The sequence below is a fragment of the Chenopodium quinoa genome, unplaced genomic scaffold, assembly GCF_001683475.1.
Source record: "Chenopodium quinoa cultivar QQ74 unplaced genomic scaffold, ASM168347v1, whole genome shotgun sequence".
Lineage (NCBI taxonomy): Eukaryota > Viridiplantae > Streptophyta > Magnoliopsida > Caryophyllales > Amaranthaceae > Chenopodium > Chenopodium quinoa.
The window spans coordinates 3,533,765-3,560,846 of record NW_018743292.1 but is presented as its reverse complement, the minus strand read 5'-3'; the positions used below and the strand labels follow the sequence as shown (position 1 = coordinate 3,560,846).

General features: G+C 35.5%; 3 protein-coding genes and 2 pseudogenes across 3 annotated transcripts; all 5 read right to left on the bottom strand.

The window, feature by feature from the left end:
• Nucleotides 1-482: 482 nt before the first annotated feature.
• LOC110736450 lies at nt 483-3,160 on the bottom strand (annotated as a pseudogene).
• Nucleotides 3,161-4,873: 1,713 nt separating this feature from the next.
• LOC110737221 (wall-associated receptor kinase-like 2) lies at nt 4,874-5,518 on the bottom strand. The gene has a single exon (XM_021917589.1). The coding sequence runs from the start codon at nt 5,516-5,518 to the stop codon at nt 4,874-4,876; it is 645 nt and encodes a 214-aa protein (XP_021773281.1).
• Nucleotides 5,519-8,150: 2,632 nt separating this feature from the next.
• Nucleotides 8,151-10,993, bottom strand: LOC110736445 (annotated as a pseudogene).
• Nucleotides 10,994-11,702: 709 nt separating this feature from the next.
• LOC110736444 (wall-associated receptor kinase-like 8) lies at nt 11,703-23,224 on the bottom strand. Its single transcript, XM_021916663.1, has 3 exons — nt 13,780-23,224; nt 13,459-13,635; nt 11,703-12,937 (listed from the first exon to the last, which is right to left on the bottom strand). Exons 1-3 carry the CDS (start codon nt 14,837-14,839, stop codon nt 11,736-11,738), a joined length of 2,439 nt encoding a protein of 812 aa, XP_021772355.1. The 5' UTR covers nt 14,840-23,224; the 3' UTR covers nt 11,703-11,735.
• Nucleotides 23,225-23,354: 130 nt separating this feature from the next.
• LOC110736448 (pentatricopeptide repeat-containing protein At1g10270-like) lies at nt 23,355-25,738 on the bottom strand. The gene has a single exon (XM_021916666.1). The coding sequence runs from the start codon at nt 25,543-25,545 to the stop codon at nt 23,566-23,568; it is 1,980 nt and encodes a 659-aa protein (XP_021772358.1). The 5' UTR covers nt 25,546-25,738; the 3' UTR covers nt 23,355-23,565.
• Nucleotides 25,739-27,082: the final 1,344 nt, after the last annotated feature.

Sequence of the window (27,082 nt, the reverse complement as noted above, 5' to 3'; positions counted from 1 at the left end):
TAAAGCAGGGAAAAAAGATGTAACTTTGCCAGTTAATACTGGTCTACTTGTTGGGACAATGATAATATTTACTTTTTTCTTTTTGAATGGAATGATAATATTCTTTATTCCAAATAATTGCTTCGCGTTGGATTTTACGTGCTTAACGTTGCATAAGGAAATTTGGTGGATAGTGTAGAACTAGTAATGCAGCAAAAAAAAGAGATTGGGTCCCAAAATATCTCAAAAATATCTACTCGTAAGAAATAGCATAATGATCTTGATCCGATTTCAATTGTGAGTCCTAGGCTAAAAATTCGGATATTAGGTTTAGATATGATCTTAATTCAATCCACTGCCATTTTATTTACTACTTCTATGTCCTATTACCAACAAACGTCTTGCCCCGGTGTTTTGGTAGAGACGTGGAGTATATGTCTGTGTTCAAGAAGCTTCCATATAATAAATCAAACAAGATTAATGCTTGCACTTAATTTTTCTAGATTTATGTATAATACTTTAGAACATTATGATAGTGGAACTCGTGGAAGTTTTTACATATTACTAGCATGTGCAAGCCTACATGAAATCATTTGATATAGTTGACTTGGTACGTATAGGACTATAGATATAGTGACGTGGTGGATACGGCCAGCTCCGACGAGAGTGTGTGATTAACAAAAATTAGGCCCTTCAAAAGAAAGAGCGAGGGGATAAAAAAAAAGGAAAGGAAATAGGCTTATACATGATAATGTTCTTCAATTATACATATGATATGGATTACAAGATTATAGAAGATATATATATGCACGCATCATCTAGGATTGAATAAAAGAGAAGCCTCAACAGAACTTAAAAGACTTGCTTTCCAAATAAAATGTGCTAGAACTTGAAGCACAATCGCTTAGTGAACCTTGGATTGCTCCGGTAACAAACACTTGATCAGGTTTCGGCGAGTTTGGTTCATTCATTTGTGGCAAATGAAATGACAAAACTGCCTCTATCTCGAGTAGCACTTCTTTCATGGAGGGTCTTCTCTTTCCATCCAAGTTTAAACATTGCTTTGCCAAATTAGCAACTGTGTGAAACTCTTCTTTACAATTTTCTTGTAGGACTAGGGAATCTATGATATCAAGCAGACGCAAATTTTCCATATGGGAAAGGAACCATGATGTTAAACTTCTATCTTGTTCTGATATAGCACGTATTGCTTTTTGTCCTGTTAAAAGCTCAACAAGGACAACACCAAAACTGTAAACATCACTCTTTTCGGTAAATTGGTTAGATTGAAAGTACTCTGGATCCAAATAACCAAACGTGCCCATAACACGAGTAGTTACATGACTTTGATCAGTAGCCACAAGTCTTGAAGTTCAAAAATCTGATAACTTTCCCCTGTACTTTTCATCTAAAAGTATGTTCGAAGATTTGATCTCCCTGTGAAAGATAGGAATTGAAGATAAATGATGCAAGTAGGCTAGTGCTCCAGCCGAGTCAGAAGCAATCTGCAAACGCATTTTCCAGGTGATCGAAAACTCTTCACTTGGATAATGAATGTGATGAAAAAGGGTTCCGTTAGGAATAAACTCAAAAACTAGTAATGGGACTTCAGTCTCCAAACAACATCCTAACAACTTCACAATATTCTTGTTATTAATTTGTGATAAGATGGCCACTTCATTGATGAATTCCCTCATTTCGCTTTCCTCTAATCTCTTCGACTTCTTCACGGCGACAATCTTTCCTTCCCCCAACATTCCCTTATAGACTGTCCCATGGCCTCCTAGTCCAAGAATTCTATCCTCACTAAATTGATCAGTGGCTTTTTGTAGCTCAGCAATAGTGAAGATTTTTGTTCTTTCTACAACTCCTTGACCTAAAGACATTTGTTGTTGTTGTAACAACAAGCCGCCATTTTTCTCAAAATATAAAGCTTTTTGCTTGATAGCTTGTCTTCTTTTGACCAGTTTATATAACCAGCAGCCCACGAGAAACAAAAGTATTAATCCTAAGGTTACACTTAGTCCTGCAGTTCACGACAACATTTTTAAAACATGTGAGTGTTACTCCATCCATGTCTCCATCCCTTAATTGTTTTATGATTAAGCCATTAAGGCATATCCTATTAATTGTTCACTTTATTAAGTTTGGTTTATTAAAGTAATGAGGGAAAAAATTAGTGGGACCAAAAAAATGGTTTGTGAGGGTAAAATAGTGGTCTCAATAGAAATGGAATGATGCAAATTTAAAGAGACAATAATCTTGAAAGGATTGTGGAGGAAACTTTTAGGCCAAGAGGGATTATTTCGTAACCTTTTGATATCTCACAAGTTCCATCTAAAATAGTAAAATGTCGCACCCCTATAATAAAACTTCGATAATTTCATTAGTTATTGTAAATCCATCACCAACGCGCCTAAGCATGAACAAGAATTATAGTCTGACAAACGTACACAATACCTATTAACAGTTTGTATCGGCGACTTTGATCAGTAGAAATACAACGACCATTTGTAACATCTGCGATGTAACCTCGCGGGCATAAGCAAGCATAACTTCCAAGTGTGTTGACACAATATGCTGGGAATGTACATTTATTGCTTTGCACACATTCATCAATATCTAACATGTAAAAATGCATCGAACATTACTCCCCTAATTTTCAATATCAATAACAAACATACCAATCTTATTTGTAACTCTACTGGAAGATAGAAAATGCATTACATACCTTGGCAATCATTAAGGTAAGGATTCCCCTCATATCCAGGCTTGCATTGGCAGCGGTATCCCCTGTTAACGTCAAGGCACTCACTATTCCCCTTGCATATGTAATCTTTATCAGCTTTCGCAGTTGCACAATATCCAGATCCAATAATCGACCAATCGTAAACCACAGGAAGCTGCAACTTCTCGAAATAAGTAACGTCTTGGGATAGATAGTCTGCAATATTGGTGGGCATAGCATCATTTGCGACCACAAATGCGACACTACATGGGTTGAAATTTTGCACGTACGTGTGATTGTCGAAACTGCGAGCCATTATGTTGAGTATGGTCATTTCATGATTTCCATCAGGAATGGAGGCCTTGCAACACCCATACCCAGAGCATACATTATTCTTACCAAGACCAAAACTCTTTGCTTGTTTTTCATCACATAGAGTCATGCACCCCAAACGAATATCTGTTGTATCATTCCACCAAGCAGCAACAACAAACCATACATACGTGTCGCATCCAAAGGCGACAAGAGAATTTTGGGTAACAACTTTCTCATGTTATCATGGAGACATGGAGTAAATGAGTAACAACTTTCTCATGTTCGTACTAGTCCTAGTTTTCTTACTTATCTACCGGGCTAGGGCTAGCTAGATAGTGACATGACAACACAACTCTCAAATAATTGTTGCATACATAGTTTTACTTTTTTAAATGTACAAATACACAATTACTATCTTTAATTCTCGGTAAGTAAAAATTACAAAAATTGATATTATCAACACAATTAATTAACAAAATTTCTCGCAGCTATATTGCTTCTAACGTATTCCCTCTACTTTTTTATTATATTTTAAGTGATACAGTTTGATCGGACACTTGTTTCGACATATAACTTTGATCTTTAAGATCTTTTATTAATAACTAACAAAAACTATTAAAAATTGATAATTTAAAGTTTATACAGAGTATATTGTGACTAATTAATCCAATAGCATATTTAATTTGTTTAATACTTCTTTCGTACTTTTTTAGTTAAGACTTAGGCTCTGTTTAGTTCACCTTAAGAAAATAATAAATCAATAAAAAGTAAGTTCTATTCAGTAAAAAAAATAAATCATTTCAGCAAAAATCAGTAACTCTAAAGAAGAATTATAATAAGGAATCAGTAATAATAATTTCTCTTCAGTAAAAATAATTTTAATTCAATAAAAATAATTTCAATTCGGCAAAATTAAGGTGAAGTGAACAGGACCTTATACCACTATCCATAAATTTATTTTTTTGTACTTATGAAAAGTCATAGTCATATGAGAGTTTGTTTGAATCGTCTCAAATCTCTCAATGTATATTTTAATATTATCAACTTTTTATAATTTCACTTATTGATAAGTAAAGCTATTAATCGTTGAACTTATGTGTTGACAAACGTTATAATACAGGAAACATGCCAACTATAAAAGAATAGAGAAAGTATGTATATTACTCCTGCTGTCCCAGAATAACTGACATAGTTCCCATTTTCGTCCGTTCTAAAATAACTGACATGTTATAAAATATAGCATGGGACCGCTAATTAAAACCTTTTTTCTCTACCCTTTCATGGCCCATTGATTTTTGAGGAACAATTTTAGCCGCATAAAAAAATCATTACCAATACAACATATATAACTCAAATTACAGATTGCCTATGCACGAATGTAACGCATACGAAAAAGAAAACATAGTAGAGTTGAAGACATAGTACTATAGTAGAGAGCTTATCTCTTGATATAGCTATTACACTACTTACCAAAGAGTCAAAGAGAAATCATATTGTAGATTAACAGGATGGACAGGAACATAATATCGAGGGAGCCCTAGTTCCTCATTATGAGAAACACTTTTGTTTCTCATAATGACATTTTGGAAAATAATATGATGTTTTTCATTGGTGGGGACCGCGTATGTGTCTCATGAGTGGGAGCCCCAGATTTTGACACATACCCCATGAGAAACAATACTTGTTTCTCACAATGAGAAACAATACTTGTTTCTCACAATGAGAAACAGAGAATTACCCCATAAAATCTAGAAAAAAAAAATCATAATGTAGCTCTTCAAAAATTAAATTTTACATGAAACAAAGTAGAGAGCATCTTTTAAGTATTGTTACCAAATGTTATCGACTAAATTATAGAGAAGGTTCAGCAGAGCTAGAAGAGCTGCTTTCCATATAGGAAGTGCTATAACTTGTAAAGTCATTGTAGTATAAACCTTTGGATGTTGTTCCAGCAGACAGTGGAGTTGACAATACAGCTTCTATCTCTTGCAAAACTTCTTTCATGGCTGGTCTTTTCTTTCCATACAGGTTTAAACATCGCTTTGCGAGATTACCAATTGTGAGAAACTCTCCCTTCAAACTCTTTTGTAGAATTTGAGAATATATAATATCAAGCAAACTAGAGTCTTCCATATGGTAAAGAAACCATGATGTCAAAGTTCGATCCTCTTCTGATATTGCGCGTATTGCTTTTTGTCCTGTTAAAAGCTCGACAAGAACCACACCAAAACTGTAAACGTCACTCTTTTCAGTAAACTGACTAGATTGAAAGTACCCTGGATCTAAATAACCAAATGTTCCCATTACTTCAGTGGCTACATGGGTTTGATTAGTCGCCACTGATTTTGAGGTGCCGAAATCTGATAATTTAGCTCTATACTTGTCATCCAAAAGTATGTTGGAAGACTTGATGTCTCTGTGAAATATAGGAATAGATGATGATGAATGCAAATACGCGAGTGCTCCAGCTGAATCAGAAGCAATCTGTAAGCGCATTTTCCAAGTGATTTGGAACTCTGCACTCGGATAATGAATATGGTGGAAAAGAGTTCCATTGGGTATAAACTATAAACTCATAAACTAGTAATGGAATTTCCGTCTCCAAACAACATCCCAATAACTTCACAATATTCCTGTGATTAATTAATGATAAGATAAACCACTTCATTAATGAACACCTCAAGATTGCTGTCTTTCACTAGTTTCGCTTTTTTTTTCTTCCTTCACCAAGCATTCCTTTATAGACAGTACCATGGCCTCCTCGTCCAAGTATTCTATTTTCGTTGAAGTGGTCAGTGGCTTTCTCCAACTCCTCAATTGTGAAAACTTTGGTTCTCTCTACAACTCCGTCACCAGAAGACATTTGTTGGTGCAGCAACAATCCACCATTTCTCTCATAGAATTTAGCTCTTTGTTTGACAACCTTCCTTTTCTTGATTAAGGAATTTATCCACCATCCACCCAGAAACAGAAGTATCGATCCCAGTGTTACACTCAATCCTGCAGGATGACATATATTGACACTGAAGATTAGGTTCAGATAATTGTTGCATACATAGTTTTACTTTTTTAAATGTACAAATACGACTATTACTATCTTTAATTCTCGGAAAGTAAAAATTACAAAAATTGATAATTTCAACACAATTAATTAACAAAATTTCACATAGCTATATTGCTTCTAACGTATTCCCTCTACTTTTTTATTATATTTTAAGTGATACAGTTTGATCGGATACTTGTTTCGACATATAACTTTGATGTTTAAGATCTTTTATTGTCTATTAATAACTAACAAAACTATTAAAAATTGATAATTTAAAGTTTATACAGAGTATATTGTGACTAATTAATCCAATAGCATTTTTAATTTGCTTAATACTTCTTTCGTTCTTTTTTAGTTAAGACGTAGGCTCTGTTTAGTTCACCTTAAGAAAATAATAATCAATAAAAAGTAAGTTCTATTCAGTAAAATAAAATAAAATCAGTTCAATTAAATTAATTTCAGTTCGGCAAAAATCAATGACTCTAAAGAAGAACTATAATAAGGATGTTATGATGCATCAAATTTCAGCAGTGGTACCCAAAAAATATAGCTTTCTGTTAATTTATTTGTACAGCAGTGTACTGTATTGGAGTTTTATTTGATGAATACAACATTTTGAAATGATTTTTAATGATAAACATAGAAAACTTAGCTTGGTTAGTGAAGATAAATGACTTAAAAACGCAACATTTCATAGTCATATAATTATTTTAATTTTTGATTGTTGTGATCACCTAAAGCAAATCTGCCATTTATAGGAAAAAATGACTCAGTCATAGTCAAAGTATGGAAAGATCAAATCCTAATATGTCATATGTACGTCTATTTTACACTAACACTCAAATGCAAATGGTCAAAAAAAAATTATATTTAATTCATAATTCAGTATATAATACAAATATACAATCATAATTTAGTCTTATTTAAACATAAATTCAAACCTGAGTTGTGGTTGACATGTCCCATAATAGATCCTGTCTGAATAAAACCCAAATTAATTTCAATTTGACTAATAAATTAGATTAAAATTAAATATACTTCGTAAAATACATTAGAAAAACCCAAAATTATATATGAAGTATATATCAACATAGACAACATTGCCCTTATATGCTTCCCTCTATATCATTCCTTTTTAAGAATATACCATTATCCAAACCTACTCTTGTTCTACAAGACCACATCATTTCATATAGTGATGTTACAATTACAAAATCACCATTAAGAAAATGACAACATATTTTAAGTTATTAGACATTGAAGTCCAATGTAGATTGCCTTTATAAGCTTAAGTCATTATTACTATCACCTAAATATTTGACCAATTTAGAATTGACACGCTAAAATAAATTGCATAGGATTATCGTTATTCAATTAATATACTACACTAGACTTTCTCCACTATCAAATGTTTTTTGTTATAATGATATAAATTAAATCCACTAACTTTACATTAAACAACTCATTTTATGATTTTCACCTATTATTTTCTTAAACTACGTGTTCATAAAGAATGTCAGTTATCCTAAAACGAATTGAATGGAGTAGTAGAATGGTAGCAAGTCATAACAAATTAGTTTATCAAGAGAAGGATTCAATTTGTGTTTGAACGAGCGGACCTGAATAGAGCCTTAGTGTTGGTTTTACCTTAACTCGAAATAAGTTTCCTTCATAAGCCACGAGGGAAAATCTATATCATGAAATAAGTTCCCTCTTAAACAGAGCACTCAGGGCATTTGCCCACCATTGTGCCTCTAAAGTCCCCCCTTCTTTTGAGCCTGCAAAGTTTAATTTTTATTTTTTTTTATTTTTTTTTTTTATAATGAAATCTAAAGCCTCATCAACAAAGAGTACTCGGGCATAGTGCTTTTTCATCTTCCCTCTTTTACTATCAGTCTATCAACTACTTCCTCTTTCCTAATTTTACATAGAATCGAATATTTTATATCTAAGGAAAGTTGTTGAGATAACATCTACCTTATGTGAGAACACTTCCTTATGTAAGAACAAATCTACAATCACACATTGCGTCGTTTACCCAGATCGTATGGATACAAAGGGAAAAAAAAAAAAAAGCCTTCCATAATTGCAAAGTAGTAATGAGATACAATAACCAATAGATTAATATATATTATATACTTGTCTCCTTATTATACGAGGAAAAAAAAAATGCTTAATCATTATACCAAAGTTCCATAATTTTTTAACGGATTCAAAAGAAGCAAAACATGAATCATCACCTGGGATTGAATAATAAAGTTAATTCAGCAGAATTCAAAGAATTATTATCTATATAAATTGTGCTAGAATACGAAAGACCATCTTGTGTACGCTTAGCTGCTCCCTTACCACTGAGAGTACTGGCCGTGTTCTGAGTTTCTTGCTGTGGCAAATGAAGTGCCAAAACCGCTTCTATCTCAAGCAGAACTTCTTTCATTGTTGGTCTGTACCTTCCTTCAAAGTTTAAACACCTCTTTGCGAGATCAGCAACACTTTGAAACTCTTCCTTTGATCCCTCTTGTATGAGCTGTGTATCAATGATATCAAGTAAACGAGAATCTTCCATGTGTGAGAGGAACCAAGATGTCAAACTTCTATCTTCTTCGAGGATACTACGTATAGCTTTTTGTCCTGTTAGAAGCTCGATGAGTACCACTCCAAAGCTGTAAACATCACTCTTTTCAGTGTATTGGCTTGATTGAAAGTACTCTGGATCTAGATAACCAAACGTTCCCACAACACGAGTAGTTACATGGGTTTGATCCAGGGCAATAGATCTCGAAGTTCCAAAATCTGATAGCTTTGCCCTGTACTTGTCATCCAAAAGGATATTTGAGGATTTGATGTCTCGGTGAAGGATAGGAATAGAAGATGACGAGTGTAAGTAAGCAAGTGCTCCGGCTGAATCAGAAGCAATTTGCAAGCGCATTCTCCATGTGATTGAAAACTCTTCACTTGGGTAATGAATATGATGAAAAAGAGTTCCATTTGGAATGAACTCATAAACTAGCAGTGGAACTTCAGTCTCCAAACAGCATCCCAATAGTTTAACTATATTCCGATGATTGATTTGCGATAAGATAACCACTTCATTGATGAATTCTCCTAGTCGATTTTCATCCACCATTTTAGACTTCTTTATGGCGACAATCCTTCCTTCGCTCAACATTCCTTTATAAACTGTACCTTGGCCTCCTTGCCCAAGTATTCTGTCCTTATTGAAGTCGTCAGTGGCTCTTTCCAACTCTTCAACAGAAAAGATTTTAATTCTTGCCACAATACTTTCATCAGAAGACATTTGTTGTTGCAACAATAAGCCACCATTTCGCTCAAAGTGCTTGGCCTTTTGCTTAACTATCCTTCTTCTTTTGACAAATGAATACAAAGACCAACAACCAAGGAGAAGAAGGATTGATCCTAAGGATATACCCAGTCCTATACGTCGTAGAAAACAGAAATTACCAAATTAATTAATTAGTAATGATATTGACCTTGAAGAAGAGCATCATATTTCAATGCATTTTTAATGCCAATCTCGTGAGCAAACTTACTTTAACCATTCAAATATATAAGAACTAACTGAAAAGTTGGATAGCTGACATATTCTCCATAAATCAACAAGTTCAGAATTACCTAGAATAATTTTCCCAAGAGATGATGAACTATCAGGAACCTTAATACAACCACCTGTCCCATTTTTATATCCATCACCAGAATATCCACTCGGGCAATAACATCGAAAACTCCCTGGAGTGTTAAGACAAGCCATGGCACATGGACTATTTGAACCAGCGGCGCACTCATCAACATCTATTTAGAGATAAGCAAAATGTCTAGTCAAGACTCAAGAAAGAAAATGTTTCGATTGAAGATGATTTGTTATACTTGTATAAAGGGGAGAACAGGAACCTGCAGCCACTAACCTGTGCAGCCTGGTTCAAGATAGGGATTACCCATGTAGCCAGAAAGGCAGTTGCAACGATATCCGCCTGCATTAGAATCAATACACTCTGTATTTAACTGACAAAGATACGTAGTTAAATTTCGTTTTGCTTCATCACAAGTAAGCCTAGTTGAAGGACTGACTCCAACAGACCAATCAAGCACAAGAGGGACTTGCTGTATTGTTCGGTTCACCACCGTGCCATTCAAATCTGAGGCTCCTTGAAAACTGAAGCTGTCGATTCCAGCAAAAAAAGCATATCCACAAGGCTGAACAGCTGAGACACCACCAATAGAGCGGTTTTGCAGGCTTGAAAGAGTAATTGTGATGATTGCAGCCCTACTGGGAAGGATGTCTGGCAACAACCCAAACCCGAACACGATCCTTGGATCACCTCATCTGGGTTGGAGCACAAGGCTAGGCAACCTGCTCTAAAATTGAATTGGTTTCCCTTTGTTAGGGTCCCAGTTGAAGCAGAAATTACAGCATAATCATTACAGCCAACAACTGTCAGCTTGTTTGTGGTTGAATAAGTAAAGGGAGAGTCATATATATCGAAGCTCCCTTGGTTTCCTGAGACCTCATTTCCCTGTAAATTGTAGCATTTAGAAGCTATCTGAGAATTCCGGATCATTATTTGGCTCTCGGTTATATTCAAGATCTCTGAATTTCCTGACCCAAGGCTAATCATTGGAAAAGCTCTTGGGGGATTGTAGGAGGTGTTACATTTTACAGTGAACCAGCCATGATCAAGGGAGCAATTAGGTTCAATGCCAAATGGGTAAGGTATGGTTAACTCACCACATTTCCGCGAACAACCAGGTTTGGTGGTGTTTACAGCTGTGAACATGTTGGCTGGTGTTACAGAAGCCATAACACCAGCTACTATGATTGCAACCATTGACGAGAGAAAGAAGAGAAGCCTCGCTATATGCATGTTACAGCTCAAATTAAATTCAGCACTCATAAATTACACAAAATCTTGTTCCATAAATAAAAATTGCTATATATAATTACAATAAAAGTAGTAGGTAGAAACTTCCATCCTTTAGTAATGTCAATATCAGGCGCTGAATTGGACTTTATCCTCTGAAACTTGTCACACGGCCCAAACAGGAAATTAGGTAATACTAGAAACAGAATATTGTCATTAGCATAAACTGGTCAAAACATGTGAATTTACCATTCTCCTAACAATTTTGGGGTAAAGTCTTGGATTTCTATTCAATGGGAACTATGACAACTTTGTGAATTTAGTAATTTACCACTATCATGTCAATAACACCTTTAGGGACCTCAGCAGTTTCTTTTGACTATATATGTATTAAACTTTAAAAGTCCATAACCAACCATCAACTTTGAACTTTGAAGTGGTCCTTGATCTTTTGATAGCTCAGCTCCAACTCTAAAGGCCAAGAAAACAATGAAGAGGGGAGGGAGGTGGATAAAAGGTGATAAATGATGTGCTCAACATCTTAGTACTCGGTCTTAACTCGAAGATGAGAATATATTTATTCTAATGCTTAGCTAGCTAACAAATATAGTACCAGCAGTATACTTGTATAATCAAGTACTACTAATTGTACGAAATTACGAAGCTAACAAGATGAGAACATCCAAAAAAAAAAAAGGCAGCATAAACAAAGTAGACAATCATCCCTTCACTACATACATTACCTGGGAGGCTGGGATACATAAGTCTAAACCGTGAAGATTTCATTGCATCATCTTGGGTTGAATAACAGAGACAGTTCAGCTGAATCTAAAGAGCGGTTTTCCAGATTAGACATTCTAGAATATGCAGAGCCATCACAGGTACGTCTCCTAGCTGTTGTAGTGATGCTCGGTTGAGTTTCCAACACATCTTGGTGATTTATTCGAGATAAATGAAGGGATCTGGCTGCCTCAATCTCTTGGAGAGCTTCTTTCATGGTCGGTCTTATCTTCCCGTCCAAGTCTAAGCATTGTTTTGCAAGGTTTGCCAAAGCTAGTAACTCTTCTTTTGCACCCTCTTGTAGTACTTGAGGATCCAGAATATCAAGCCATTGGGAATTTTCCATATGGGAAAGAAACCAAGATGTCAAACTTTTATTTTCTTGAGTTGAACGAATTGCTTTCTGCCCTGTTAAAAGCTCTACCAAGACCACTCCAAAACTGTAAACATCGCTCTTTTCAGTAAACTGGCTTGACTGAAAGTACTCTGGATCTAAATAACCAAATGTTCCCATGACGCGAGTTGTTACATGGGTTTGATCTATAGCCACAGATCTTGAAGTCCCAAAGTCTGATAGCTTAGCTCTGTATTTTTCGTCCAATAGAATGTTGGAAGACTTGATATCTCTGTGAAATATAGGAGTTGAAGAGGAAGAATGCAAGTAAGCAAGTGCTCCAGCTGAATCAATGGCAATTTGTAATCGCATTCTCCACGTGATAAGGAAATCTTCATTTGGATAATGAATGTGATGGAAAAGGCTTCCATTAGGGATAAACTCATAAACTAGTAATGGAACTTCTGTCTCCAAGCAACATCCTAATAGCTTCACTATATTCCTATGATTAACTAGAGACAAGATAACCACTTCATTGATGAATTCTCCCAATTGGCTTTCATCTAATACCTTAGATTTCTTTACGGCAACAATCTTTCCTTCACCAAGCATTCCCTTATACACAATGCCTTGTCCTCCTCGTCCAAGTATTCTATCCTCATTAAAATGGTCAGTGGCTTTCTCCAGTTCATCAGCAGTGAAGATTTTTATTCGCTCCACAACTCCTTCGTCAGAAGATACATGTTGCTGCAGCAATAAGCCGCCATTTCTAACAAAGTATTTAGCTCTTTGCTTAACAGCATTTCTTCTTTTCATCACTGAGTATAACCACCAACCAACAAGAAACAGAAAAATCGATCCCAAGGCTACTCCCAGTCCTGCAGTTCATGAGTAATAAATGTATTATACACGATAGGTAATATGATATTAAACAATTAATAATTTTTTTTCTCCAAAGAGCCAAAGAGGGTTTGTGTAAAAAAGGTCAAGTAACACAAAATATATTTACATCAGCATATGCATATATATATTTATTTTTTAGTGTGTGCACAACTCAATTCAAGATCATATCGACCTTGAAGAGAAGACTCTAATTTTAAACAAAAACAATGGATATGACTTTAGAGCTTATAACAATTAAAGCTATGAGGGAAAACATAAATCTAGGAATTTCACCTCAACCGAAATGTACAAAGCAGACCTTTTCTTTTCAAGAAGAGTTATTTGAAGGAAACTGTTAATGCAGGTGAATGGAATCGTAACAGTGTTAACATTCCCTTAGGAAAGAAACATTATATCTTAAAATTAAGATAGATTAATTATCTAATACAGTATATACTATCCTGCATCGCTAAACTGGGTGCATCATCATGTCATTAAAAATGAACATAAAGATTACCAAAAGTGATTTTTTTCAGGGACGATGTACTGTTATTGATCATCTTTGTGCAACGTGTTCCAGCTTTCAACCCATCACCATAATATCCATCAGGGCAAGAGCATTTGTAACTTCCATGGGTGTTGACACATACCATGCTACATGGATTACTTGAACCCTGAGCACACTCATCAACATCTATGCAATATCAAGACAAACAAAGTTCAGTAACTCATGCTCACAGAAAAATCAAGAGTACAATGAAGAATCAAATGCTATGCTTGAAAAAAGAGATCTACTTAATAAAAGAAATGACAGCAGCACAGAACCCTGAAAACTGACCCGTGCACCCTGGTTTGAGATAAGGATTTCCTTCATAACCTGAGAGACACTGACAATGATATCCTCCTCCGCCAAAATCAACACAGTGAGTATTTGTTTGACAAGCATAAGTGGTTAAATTTTTCTTTGCTTCATTACATGAAGCCCTATTTCCAGAAATTGAGTTAAAATCTCCAACAGACCAATCAAGCACCATAGGAACTTCATTAGTTGTCCTGTTTACCACTACTTTGCCAGAGAGATCTGCTGCCCCAGAAAATCTAAAGCTGTCATTCCCAGCAAGAAATGCATAACCACAAGGCTGAAATGATGAGACTCCTGAACTGCTGTGATTATTCAAGCTTGAAAGAGTAATCATGAAAGATTGCAAACCGTTAGGGATAGAAGTTTGACAACAACCAATTCCTGAACAAGAGCCATGAATCACCTCATTTGGGTTAGAACATAAGGCAAGGCAACCAACATTGTAATCGTATTTATAGCCCTCTGAGACAGTCCCAGCAGAATAGGTGATCAATGCGTAATCATCACAGCCAATGACTGTGAGTTTGTTTCCAGTGTATGAGAAAGTAAAGGGAGAACCAATAAGATCATAAGAAGACGGTGTGTCAGAGATTACCTTCCCCTTGGCATCATAACACCTTGAAGCTATCTGAAAATTCCGGAGCATCATTTGTGTCTCTGAGATATATAAGATTTCAGGTTGAGTATCACCTGAACCCATCATAAAGAACGCTTTTGGGGGGCTGTAGGAGGTGTCGCACTTTATGTCAAACCAAAAACCCAGAGAGCATAAACTTCTCCCTGTTCCCGTACCAAAACCAAATGGGTAAGGGACCGTTAAGTTACCACATTTCCGTGGGCAACCAGGTTTGTTGATATTTACAGCAGTAAGCATATTGGCTGGTGCTACAGAAGTATTTGTGGTGATTGTGGTAGACATTATAAACAAGAAAGAGAGCAGAGGCCATGGTGGAAGCATGTTTGTGAAAGTATAATTCAGTACACAAAGCTTGCAAGGGATGTACAAAATAAATGCAAAATGTATCCAAAGTATCATATTTACTCCAAACTATCACTACTTTTACTTCGCTATTTTTTTTTAGTGCAATTTGCCAAGTGCTCAGTATTTTATTCTGCATGTAGTCATTATTTTATATCCTTCTGGTCAAAAATGAACACCTAAAGGACTACAAAGGAATCATTGTAGTCATAGGCAAGAGTAAGGAAACTACCAGACAGTCACCGACTCATCGTTCTTAATCTTTTAATAACACTAATCCCATTGTTCCAGTATACAGAGTACTTTACCATTTTTCCACTTGTTCTCAGAAGAAGTACCAAGTTTGACCTAATTTTTAATTAACCCAAATTTTAGGGTCTTCGTCCCAAATTTCCATATTGGTTTCAAACACTACTTGTTAAACAGGTAGAATTTCACTCTATTCAATTGTCCATACTATTCTTCCATTGTCTCTCTCCTACCCCTCCCACTAGCCCACTACTACCACCCGTAGCCATACAACAACCTACCTGCCCCTTCTGTAGACTCGTACCCCACCATACCACCACCTCAGCCGCCACCAGACAAGCTGCTCCTCTTCAAGCAATAACCATACCAGATCCCTTTTCAGCCTGTCTTCGCCTATTACTAAATTACTTGCTTTTTCTCATAATCATTTTTCTTATCTACTTCAATACTTGTATAGTTGTATCTGTGCATACTCAAATACATTTTTATTTTGCATGTTTAATTTTGAGTTGATAAGTCACCAAGTCTGTCACTAAAATGACTAAATTACGAAGTATCAGAAACTTGAGGTCTGTATCACTAATTCAAAGACCAGAAAATTAATTCACTACATAAAGAATAAAGAATTGAGAAAATTAAAGCACATTATTGAATAAAAAAAGTTCTCCAAAAAATAAAATTTCACCAAACTTGTGTTTTCATCAGCATCAAGTGGCTTCTTGCTCGTCCAGAAGTCAATAAGAACTACAGCAAAGCTATAAGCATCACTTTTTCATTAAGCAGAGAATATTAAAGGACTTGATATCTGAATGATAAATAGAGGTAAATGAGAATGAATGAAGGTATGCAATAGCTCCTATAAATTCTGCAGCAAATTGTGCTTTCCATGAAATGAAAACAATTCAATGTCACTGTGTATATGATGAGCAAATGATCCTTTTGGGATGAACTCCAAAAAAAAACAAGTAGCGGTATTTCAGTCTCCATTTAACATCCAATCAGTTTAACCACATTCCTATGATTGAATTGAGATAGAATAGCCACCTTGCCTGTGAAGATCACCAGTTGGTGGTCAACTTTCTTTGACATTTTAACTGCTGCAACTCTTCCATCTGCCAATACACATTTGTAGACAGTAGTCCAGTACCATGACCTCCTTGACCAATCATGTAACACTCCACTTGAAACTTTTTTTTTTTAAATCTTCGCTTAATCTCCTGTCCTTTTTTTTATTTTTTTACAAACCAAAAATTACTGAAAATTACATACTGTAGATTAATGCAATAGGAACTACCAACTACAGATCTTGGTCTCCCTTCCCCTACATCTGCCAGTTTCTAGCATTAAACATGCCCAAAATATTAACACCTCTTATAAAAATTAACCTGCTCCAGCCAATTATTAATTTCAAGTATACACAAGAAAAATATATCAATGATCAGACTACAAATTCAAGTTAATAAGTAGTTTTTTAGATATTTAAAACTGTAAATTTTAGTTATATAAAGCTGTTAATTAAATTTCCATTCAATAGAAACAAAGAACTTATACTGACAATAAAGTATGCAGTACATACCGACTACCACATTCGAGGAAAGCAGAAGAAAAGATCGTTTCCTCATATAACTAAGAAAACACCAAAAGCTTCAATCTAAACAATATCAAAAGATTTCTTGACGTCTGGGCCCATAATTTTACAGCATCTTACAACCAAACTAAATTAATATGACAGTTAAATGGCCAATAATCACTTTCTCTCAAACACTTAATTTGACATCAAAAACTGTGTGCCAAAGTAAAAAAAATAATCTGCATAGCCACTGGTTTGCCAACCCCACTTATGGGATTAAGGCTTTGATTGATTGATAGCCACTGGTTTGAGGAATATTTAAACTAACTCCTAGATGGGACTCTAATGAACCTTTTTTTTGAAAAAAATAAAAGAAAAAGAAAAGGAAAAACCAGTGTTCGACCTCATTACCTTCCAACGCCACCATACAAATTCCTAGTACTACCATAAGGTCCATAACCACCACTACCCATACTCATACACCACAGCCAATCATAATATCACCACATCCACTGACACTGAAGATTGCAATAGTGTAAGCATTCCTTTCTCACCTCGTAAACCATAACCATAGACTACTTTATTAGAATGCCCAGAATATATCCTTAAACACAACCTTGTGGTTGACCTTATCGAATAGAGTCACATTAAAAAGATGGAGGTTGCAGAAATGCGCATGTTAAGGTAGATGTGTGGGAACACTCTAAGAGATAGAATCAAAAATGAGGTTATTCGCAAGAAAGTAAGTGTGGCAGGCATTGCAGATAGACTAAGGGAAAATCGCCTGCGTTGGTTTGGGCATGTAAGACAAAGACCTGAGGGTGCACCGGTGCGAAGAGTGGAAGAGTGGGACCATGGAGGGGTTAACCGAGGGAGAAGGAGACCGAAAATGACTTGGTTGGAAGGAGTTAGGAAGGATATGAAGTGTATGGATGTGCATGAGGATGAAGCATTGGATCGTAAGGGATGGAGGAAGAAGATTTATGTCGATGACTACACGGAATAATCAAATTTGGTTCATGTTAGCCGACCCCACTTATGGGATTAAGGCTTTGATTGATTGATTGATACATAGACGGGTAGACTTAGACATGATTAAACTCCAATAAGCCATCTTGGTACTCTCATCACCCTTCTCCTAGACAAGAACAACTTATCGTCAAAATGTAAATTCTTTCTTGGTTTTCTAGACTCAAAGTTCTGAAATAACACCTCAATAATATCGCTTACAGTGAAGAATTAAATGAAGCTCTATAGCCTATGATTCAACAAGACCATCAGCATCAAATCGAATCCTCATACAAATATTCCAAAAAAGTAGTTAAGACATTCCCACATGTAATGTTCCTTCTTGCCAAAATCCCAACTCCCAACACACTAGTAAGTAGTGACACTACCTCTATTTGGCTCTTTGTTTAACTATCCTCATCATTTCATTTGCCCTATTCCTGTATGATCTTAACTTGTTCTTAAATTATGTATCTACCCTAAGTGATATAGGCTCCAATCAATGATTTTCAAACTTTTTTCAACAAACGATTCCATTCAAATCCACATGGCTAACATCATGAAGTTTCAACTTTTACTTTCCATGAAAGCTGCTAATGGAAGCTACAGCAATCTCTCGTTTACTAGGTAGAGATGACCATTCAAAATAAATAAATAGATAAATAAACAAAGCATGAAGTTCATCATCAAAATCCATATTAGCAAACATCAAATTAGTCATCGACTAATTACCAAGTTTGCATCGGGGAAAAAAAAAAACAAGAATTCCAATGCTCAAAAGGTAAGCTATTAACCAATGTCAAAAAAATAAACAATGGCACATCTTATTAAGAACATAATGACTCTCGTGCATGTTGACAGGATTTGAATCAATCTCATATTGTCTTCTGAGTTCTGATCTTAAAAACAACAATAATTTCCAATGTTAACCGGATCACAATTAGTGCCAATATCTGAGTACAAAGATAAAGAAAAAAACAGCAGTCATATCACAAAACATTTTGACAATTCTTCAATATAAAATTATAAAGAACTAAAGATATTTGTCAAACCAAGAAAAAAGGAAAGCATAGAGGAGATGAAGGAAGTAAAAGGAGCATTCGTTCCAGATTAAAGGAAAAAAGACAAGGTATTAAGGAAATCCGGAATAGATGTCTAGCAATAATAGCACAACTTAATGATTAAAAATTCATTGGTCATTTCTGTGAGTTGCACAACTTTTACTTGTTCATACATCTGGTAGCAGATGGATAACACAAAACAACTAAATAGTACATAATTACCTTACCTTAAATAACAACCAGTAGTAGGGTGTGTTCTATTCACCTGATTTTCACTTATCTTAACCTATCTGATCTTATCTGAACTTATTTGAACTTATTAGACCTTATTAAAAATTATTTTGGTTGTATTTGTACTTGGGTAACCCTTATCAGAACTTATTTTTTCTTAACTGAACTTATCTGAAATAAGTGAAAATAATGTGACAAAAAAGACCCGTAATGTCCAAGGCTCCAAGCTTTGTCAGCAGATTAGCTATGTAAAATGCAGGACTGACAATCTTGAGATAGCCATCTCCTTTGCAGCTTTCAGTTCTTCCAACTACAAAATTGATAATTTGATACACATTAACTTAAAAGGCTTAATTTTCTAGCACTTTAGATGAGACCTATCTGAGGAGACTAAACCAGTCTCAATAGCTAACAGCTATTCTCATATGGAAAGAAATAGCCAGAAGTTGTGCATCAAAGCAACCTCAGGAGAGAAATTGTAATAGGGTTTTGCTGATTAAAGGTGAATAATATATGAAGTTAGTGCATATAGGTTAATATTATTTAATTAATATCTGATGATAAAAATTTGGGATTTGTTTAATAAATAATAACAGTTAATAAAAATAAAAATTAGTGGGTTGTTTAAGGTTTTTTTTAATTATTCAGACCCAACTCAATATGAGAAATAGAAGCTTTATTTGATGACAAACATGTTATGAGAATGGGAAACTTATTTGGACACAGAAAGGGAAGGGTGACACATGTCATATGTGGTTTGTGTTATTATAGACTAAAGTATAGATAAGAATGAAGATAGATCTGTAAATAAAAGGAAATTCTAAACACAAGGGTTTCCAATGAACAAGATTTGAGGATTTGAGGGTAAAATAAGAGATAAAGAAAACTTTAAGTATATTTTAATATTAACATCTCATCTCCTAAAAATAGCAATTTCATAAACATAGTGAGGAATAAAATTGCATAGAATAATCTTCAAGTACAAGCATCGACATGTTTACCAAGTTGTACGATGATGCATCATCTAGGATAGGCGTTAAACAAGAAAGGCACTTCAGCAGAACTTGACATTCTAAAAGAAGAATAAAATCAAGACAGACCAGATAAACTGAACTTGAAAGTTTTGAGCTGCTGATTGAAAAAGGTGCATAAGCAAAGTAGAAAAATAAATGCATACCTTCACTATATTACCTGGAAATGTCAAAAACTCAAAACTAAGCCTTCAATTTCTCCCTTTGTCATCTTGTTCCAAACAATAGAGACAATCCAGCTGGATAGAAAGGTGGTTTCCCAATAAGGCATGCTAGACTAGCAGAGCTACCATAAATATTTGAACTTGTTTCAGTCATATACTGCTCAGTTTTCAAAATGTTGCTGCTATACTCAAGAAAAAAGTTTCTGTCACTGCTGAAACTTCTTTCAAAGTAAGAAATCTCTTCTTGTCAGAATTCTGAAAGGTTTGCATCCTGCAACAGCAACTAGCTTTCTGTAAGAATCGAGAATCCACTATACAATAAGAAATAATTGAGAGTTCTCTGTATGGAATGGAAAAGAAACCATGATGTCAGACTTATTTCTTCTAGAGGTACAGATGAACAGATTGCCTTTTTATCTATAAAAAGATACAACTAGAACCACTCAAACACTTTCAACAACATTGTTCTAATTACACAAGTAGTTCCCAGTGGATATACATGTGAACAGGATTTAGGCAAGTCAGCTAGTCAGTACTAATCTAAAATTTCAAACCCAAAGTCCCAAACTTTGGTTTGGATTCTTGATTAAATTATTGGTCGTAGTTGCTAACATACGGAGTAGTTCATATTACATACTAGTTGCGGCGTAGGATAGCCCAGGGTAGTAAAATTTATTTATTAAAATTAATAGCAACACTAATTGAATTAAAGTATTTTGATTATAGTTAGAAAGTGCAATTTTGTTTGATGATCAAAGAAAAAACAGAACTCCCGCAGAAAACTGAAAATTTAAAACAAATCAACCCAACATAACACCATACCCACAAAAATCTGACCGAAACATATATTTCAAAAAAAAAGAAATGCATAAACCTGGAAAAAATTTGTTAAATTCACCAGTATTGCCAACCAAAGCTGGTGTTTTACCGCCTCATCATCTAATTGCACTAAATAAAACCCGTTGCCAAAATTGGTAAGATATTTTAACTAATCAAAATCACAGCAACAAAATAGCTCGTTAAAATCTTTCATGGCGCCAATAATTACAACCAATTGTTCTATGATCCACCTTAGAAGAGCCCTACATTGACCATACTGAATTAAACTAACGAAACTGTGAGACTAAAGTCACTAAACCCAAGGGAAATTGATTCGAATTCGATGAGTAATAAAAAACATATTACCTCAGAACCTGGTCTAATGGAGGAGACAAAGCTCAGAAGCCGCTTTACTGGAGAACTCATAGTACGCTTTGATGAAGGTACATCGTAATACAGAATACTAAGAAACTTTGAGAGAGCCCAGCTATTATACAAAATTGGGACTTTCTAGAGTGAGGATAGAGAAGAATTGTGTTTGAGAGGGAGCCATGAAACTGTAGAAACGAGGGGAAAATGAAAGGAAAAGAAGGGAAGCAAGTAGCATGCTAAACAGCTAAAGGGACAAAAGCATAATCCCACTGAGGACCACGTTTCGGGATGAGGGGCAGTCAGGGTCATTTTACTGTTCATTATGAGCAGTAGTTTGGAGCTTTTTCACTGCTACAACTTTACAAGATTATAGATAGATTAAGGTTTGTTAGTTTGTTTCATCTTATCTTAACTTATTCTGACTTATTACAGATAAATATTTTAGATAAGTTAAAAATAAGTTCAGATAAATTCAAATAAGTCTAGCTAAAATAGGTTTAGGAAAAATACTTAAATAAATTGAGACAAAATCACACACAAATAAAACAATTTCAGACAAAAGAAGTTTTTTTCCACACAAAAAAAAAGTTCAAATAAAATAAGTTCTCATAAGATAATTTCAGATCAAAGAAGTTAAACCAACACAACCTTAGGGTTGGATTTACCTTTACTCGAATTACCTATTCTTCTTAAGCCACATGGGAAAATACATATCATGAAATAAGCTCCCTCTGAAACTTAGCCAATCAATTAAAACATAACATATACTGACAATACAATCACTCATTGAGACAAGAATGAAGAACCAAAACAGTCAATTCCAACAATGGTGGTATCACGGGTTTGGGATACGAAATACACCTGGTACAAATAGCAGAGTCAGGAGCTCATGACCCTTCGGCTAAATCTAAAGTTTATCCTTTATACCTCCTCTGCTGCCCTAATACTCCAACAAGGGGAATTTAAGATGAGAATAATAAAGATAGGGACCCATGTGATGAGGAGAGAGAGAGAGAAAGAGAGAGCATGTGCATATATATAGTAATGTTGCAATATTTGTGAAACTTTCTAAAATGGTAATTGTTGCAATATTAGGGGAACGGAGGAAGTAGTAATTTTAGCAAATTTACATGCAGATTGATAAAGAACTTCAACACCCTGAACTCATGAGTGAATATTTGAACATAAAAATGATAAAAGAAGAGAGACTTACAGAGCTGGTCAGCAGCAACATGGTAACATCAAGGCCAAAGGTGGGTGTATGCATACATGGTAAGGTGAGACATCATGCCGCCAATGACGAGAAATAGGGATGAGATGCAATGGTTGCCAGCTTTGTCATCTTTGCACCCTCAGTCTCAGAATCAGATTCCTCTCAATTCCACTTACCAAGTTACCAACCCTTTTTCTCTCATAACCAAAGAGTACTCAGGGCATTCATGGTGCCTCTAAAGTTCCCCCTTCTTTTGAATCTGCAAACTCTAAATGTTCTTTTCTTCTTTTTTTTTTTTTCTTTTTCTTTCTCTCTCTTTTCTTTTCTTTTTTTCTTTTTTTTTTTTTACTTTTCTGTTTTCAAAGAAATGAGTTGAAAAATTATTTCCTACAGTTTTAGAGTGGCATAGTGCCTTTTTTTTTTTTTTTTTATCTTCCCTCTTTTACTATCAGTCATCAATTATTTGCTCTGTTTAAATTTTGCACAGTGGCATACTGTATATCATAATGTAAACAAGTATCATACAATACAACTATACAACAATATATATATATATATGAGCTTATTTAAGGGTTTTTTTTTATGCCCAAAAAGTGTGTTATTGATGACTTAAATCAATACTTCGTATTTACTAAAAATGTATCATGCCTCTTAACATCTTCTAAGGGTGTTTTGCATATTGCTTCAGCTCATATTTAAAATGAGTCAATCAATTCACAATCAATCAAGAACATAGTATAAAAGGAGGTACAAGTTTCAACTCCAGCATTTTCAGTCTCAGAGGCATTAGGCAATGTATAATTAAAGGAAAAGTAATAGGAAAGGGAAAATAAGAAAACATTGAAGACAGTATATAGCACCTGTAACATATCCTTGTATCGATTGTACCATTCAACTGTAAAATATCTTCTTGGCAGTTTCCCGCAAAAAAAAAAAAATATTCATGGACATTTATCATCAAAACAATTCTCAATAATTGAAGGCCAAGATTAGACATTGGATTCAAAGCTATCCAAATTACTGTTGTTACTCTATCCTTGAGTACTTGACAAACTCAACCAACAATCATCTACTACCAATAAAAGGGTAGCTTTGCTCAGAGTGTCCTCTTTGCTGTGGAGGTCCAGTAGGTTCAGGATATCCTCTTTGCTGCTGAGGTCCGGTATGTTCAGGATATCCTCTTTGATACAGAGGTCCGGTTGGTTCAGGATGTCCCGAATACCTTGTAGGTCCAGCAGACCCAGAAAATCCAGTTGGTGGCCTAAACCTAGGAGGACCAACAGGTTGTTGATGTTGTCCTGGTCCTGCAGGTCTAGCAAAACCTGAAGGCTGAGAGTAAGATTGCTGAAAATTTCCCTGCCTCCTCTCATCCAGGATCCTTTCAATCTCATCTCTCCGTCCCTCCTTTTCAAACACTTGTAACAGAAACTCGCGAAGTGAAGGAGTGACACCAACACCATACTTCATGATCTGACCAACCATATTCAAACACACATCAAATACACCACCACCACACAGCCCTTTGATGACAATTTCATACGTGGATGAATCAGGTTTTGGATCCCTTTCCCCCATTTTTGTCAAGACTTGTGAACATTCTAGTGCTTTATTATTCTGAATCAATTCAGTAAACCACCTATTGGCATAGGCTGTAATCACTCTTAAATTAGCTTCAACCATCATCTCAAACATTCGCATGGCATCATCAATCCTTTGATCCTTAAGATAAGTATCAATCAGGGTTCTATAACCAGTAACATCCGGGCTCAAAGATTTCGACTTTAGCTCCGTAAAGAACTCCTCCGCCTTCTGAATCATCCCATGTTCAGCAAACCTAACAATAATATTGTTATAACCAGCTACATCCATAGCAAACTGCCTTGACCCCATCTTGGTGCCTACCTTCTTAAAAGTGCTAACAGCCTCTTCAAACTTCCCCTCCTTAAAACACTCATTCACCACTATATTAAAACTATCCGAATTCACTGCCTGAAAATTCGGTGGAGTATGTCTATCTAACATCGATTCAAACAACTCCCACGCCTCTTTCTTCTTCGCATACTTAAGCAACACCTCAAGAAGCACATTACAAGTGGCAGGGGTCATCTTAAACTGAAGATCAAGCAATGACCGATACGATTCCATAGCCTCCTTCTCTCTTCCCTTATTAAAGAACCACTCCATAAACGTAGCATTCACAACACCATCATACACAAGACACCTCTCCTTAAGCTCATCGAAAAACTCATTGGCCTTATCAAAATCATCCAAATCCAAAAACCCTTTAATCAAATTATTATAAACAAGCGAATCGGCCCCGAGCCCCTTATTAAGCATCTCCCTAAGAAGATCAACAGCTTCCCCAATCCTCCCAACATCAATTAACCCCTTAGTCAAATGCCTAAAAGTAACAGAAGAAGGACTAAACGGTGCCTCAGCTAAAATTGACTTATAAATCTCAAGACCCACATCAACCCTTTTACACTCACAATGACTAACAATCAAAAAATTGTAAGAAACAATGTTGGGTACAATATTAGACTGCTTAAAGAAGAATTGGAAGAGAGAGACAGCTTCATCGTACCTCTGAGCTCTATACATAGCAGCAATAATGGCGTTACAAGTGAATACAGTAGGACGAGTGCGAGAGAACACTGCTTGTCGAGCAAGAAGAGCGGCGTTATCGAGGTCACCAGCACGAATGAGGGATTGAACACGGTTATGGAGGTTGAGGCGGGGCCCGGTGAGAGCAGAGGTGGTGTCGGGGAGAGGGCGGGCGTTGGGTTCAGGGGGAGGGCGAGGGGAGTTGGGGTCGCGGCGGAGGGCGTGGAGAGGGGGTTCGATGCGGAGGCGGCGTTTGCGGCGGCGGCGTTCGGCAGCGGCTTCTTCGGCGGAGGAGAAGGCGAGGCTGCGAGTGTGGAGGAGAGAGAATGAAGGGTGAGGGTGGAGGTGGGGGAAAGAGGAGGGTGGTGTGATGGTGGTGGCGGCGGCGGAGGAGAGAGAAGTGCGGCGGAGGGAGCGGAGGAGGAGGCGGTAGAGAGGCATGGCGGTGGTTGTTGTGGTGGAAGGGAAGAGAATTGGAAATGGGGAACAAGGGAAGTAGAGAGTTTGTGAAAAGTGAATAGTTCTTAAACCCTAGTAGAGTGCTAAGAACTAAAGAAAGAAGAGTACTAGAGTGAGTAGCATTTTTTTCGAGTTCTGTTTATTGGTCTAAAATCGGATCAAATTAGGAAAAGCGACATAGAATTGTAAAATGGAAAATTCTAATCTCGAAAAGAAGATTGATTGTGGGATGGTAATTTTTGATCCAACCATATTCCGAATGTGATATATAAAAGTTGACCGAATTTGCTTTAGAAATTTATTTCCAACGTATTGTTATACACTATTTTGGTTTATTTTCAACCAGTGTTTTATTCACCTGACTAATCTGAATTTATCAAAAGTTATTTTAGTTGTAATTTGAACTTGAATAGCCTTACCCAAATTATTTTATTTTATTTTCATGAACTTATCTTATCTGAAATGTACTATGTAAATGTTGATTTTGTACAAGTGGACTAAGTGTTATAGTACGTATCTCCCAAGTTAGATTATGCAGTAGTACATCCCAACATAAATGCAATTTGGATTATTCTAGTTAATTTTTCTAAATTGATACCGTGAAAAAGATTCCAGATAAAAAAAAAAAAATTATATTAACCCAATTTATAACAACTTCTATAGTAAAGTATGTTGTACTTTTTTTTTGAAGAAAAGTATGTTGTACCTTGCAGACCCATTTACCATCATTTAATTTGCCCTAGTGGCGGATGCAGACTCCACTTGGCCCCATTTTAATTTTATAGGATTTTATGAAAAAAAAAAATATATATAAAACTATGTTTTTTTCCCATAAAAATTACTCACTTGACCCCATTTTAATTTATCAAATGTATTTTGACCTTCTTAAATATTTTTTTTCTGAATCCGCCACTAATCCAACCCACTTTCTTCCCATATAAAGATCCAACCTTTTTACCACCATATTTCTAGAGATTTTAATTGTGAAGTGTTTAAGTTTGCTACAAAGGGTCTCTCATTTGACTCTAAATAACGGCGGGTTTGGGACTGTACTGTTTACAAAGCTTATATCATGTCTTGCAAAAGTGAAGAGATCAAAACATACCCATGAAAATTGCTCGCTTTATAAATTGAGCAAATTATAAACTATAGATGAAAATGAACTTTTATGTAGTTTGATCAAGAGCAATTTGACTTCCATACAAAATTTTGAAAGTCTAAGTAAACTGACTTTCATATACTTTATCATACTAACTTTCATATGATGAACAAATTTTAAAAAAAACGTCACCTAATGAGCAAATTTTAAGGAAGTTCTTTCTTTTTAGTTTTTTTTTTTTTTTTTTTTTTTTTGACAAAAGAGCTAACAAATAAAAGGAAAAACAAAACCAACAACTGTGAACAAAAAGGTAAAACAGAAAATATAATAACCGGTGACGCTTAACACAACCAGCCAAAAATTTTAAAGAACTTAGTTTATATTGATTCATAAATTTTGCCCACTACGGTAAAATGAGCA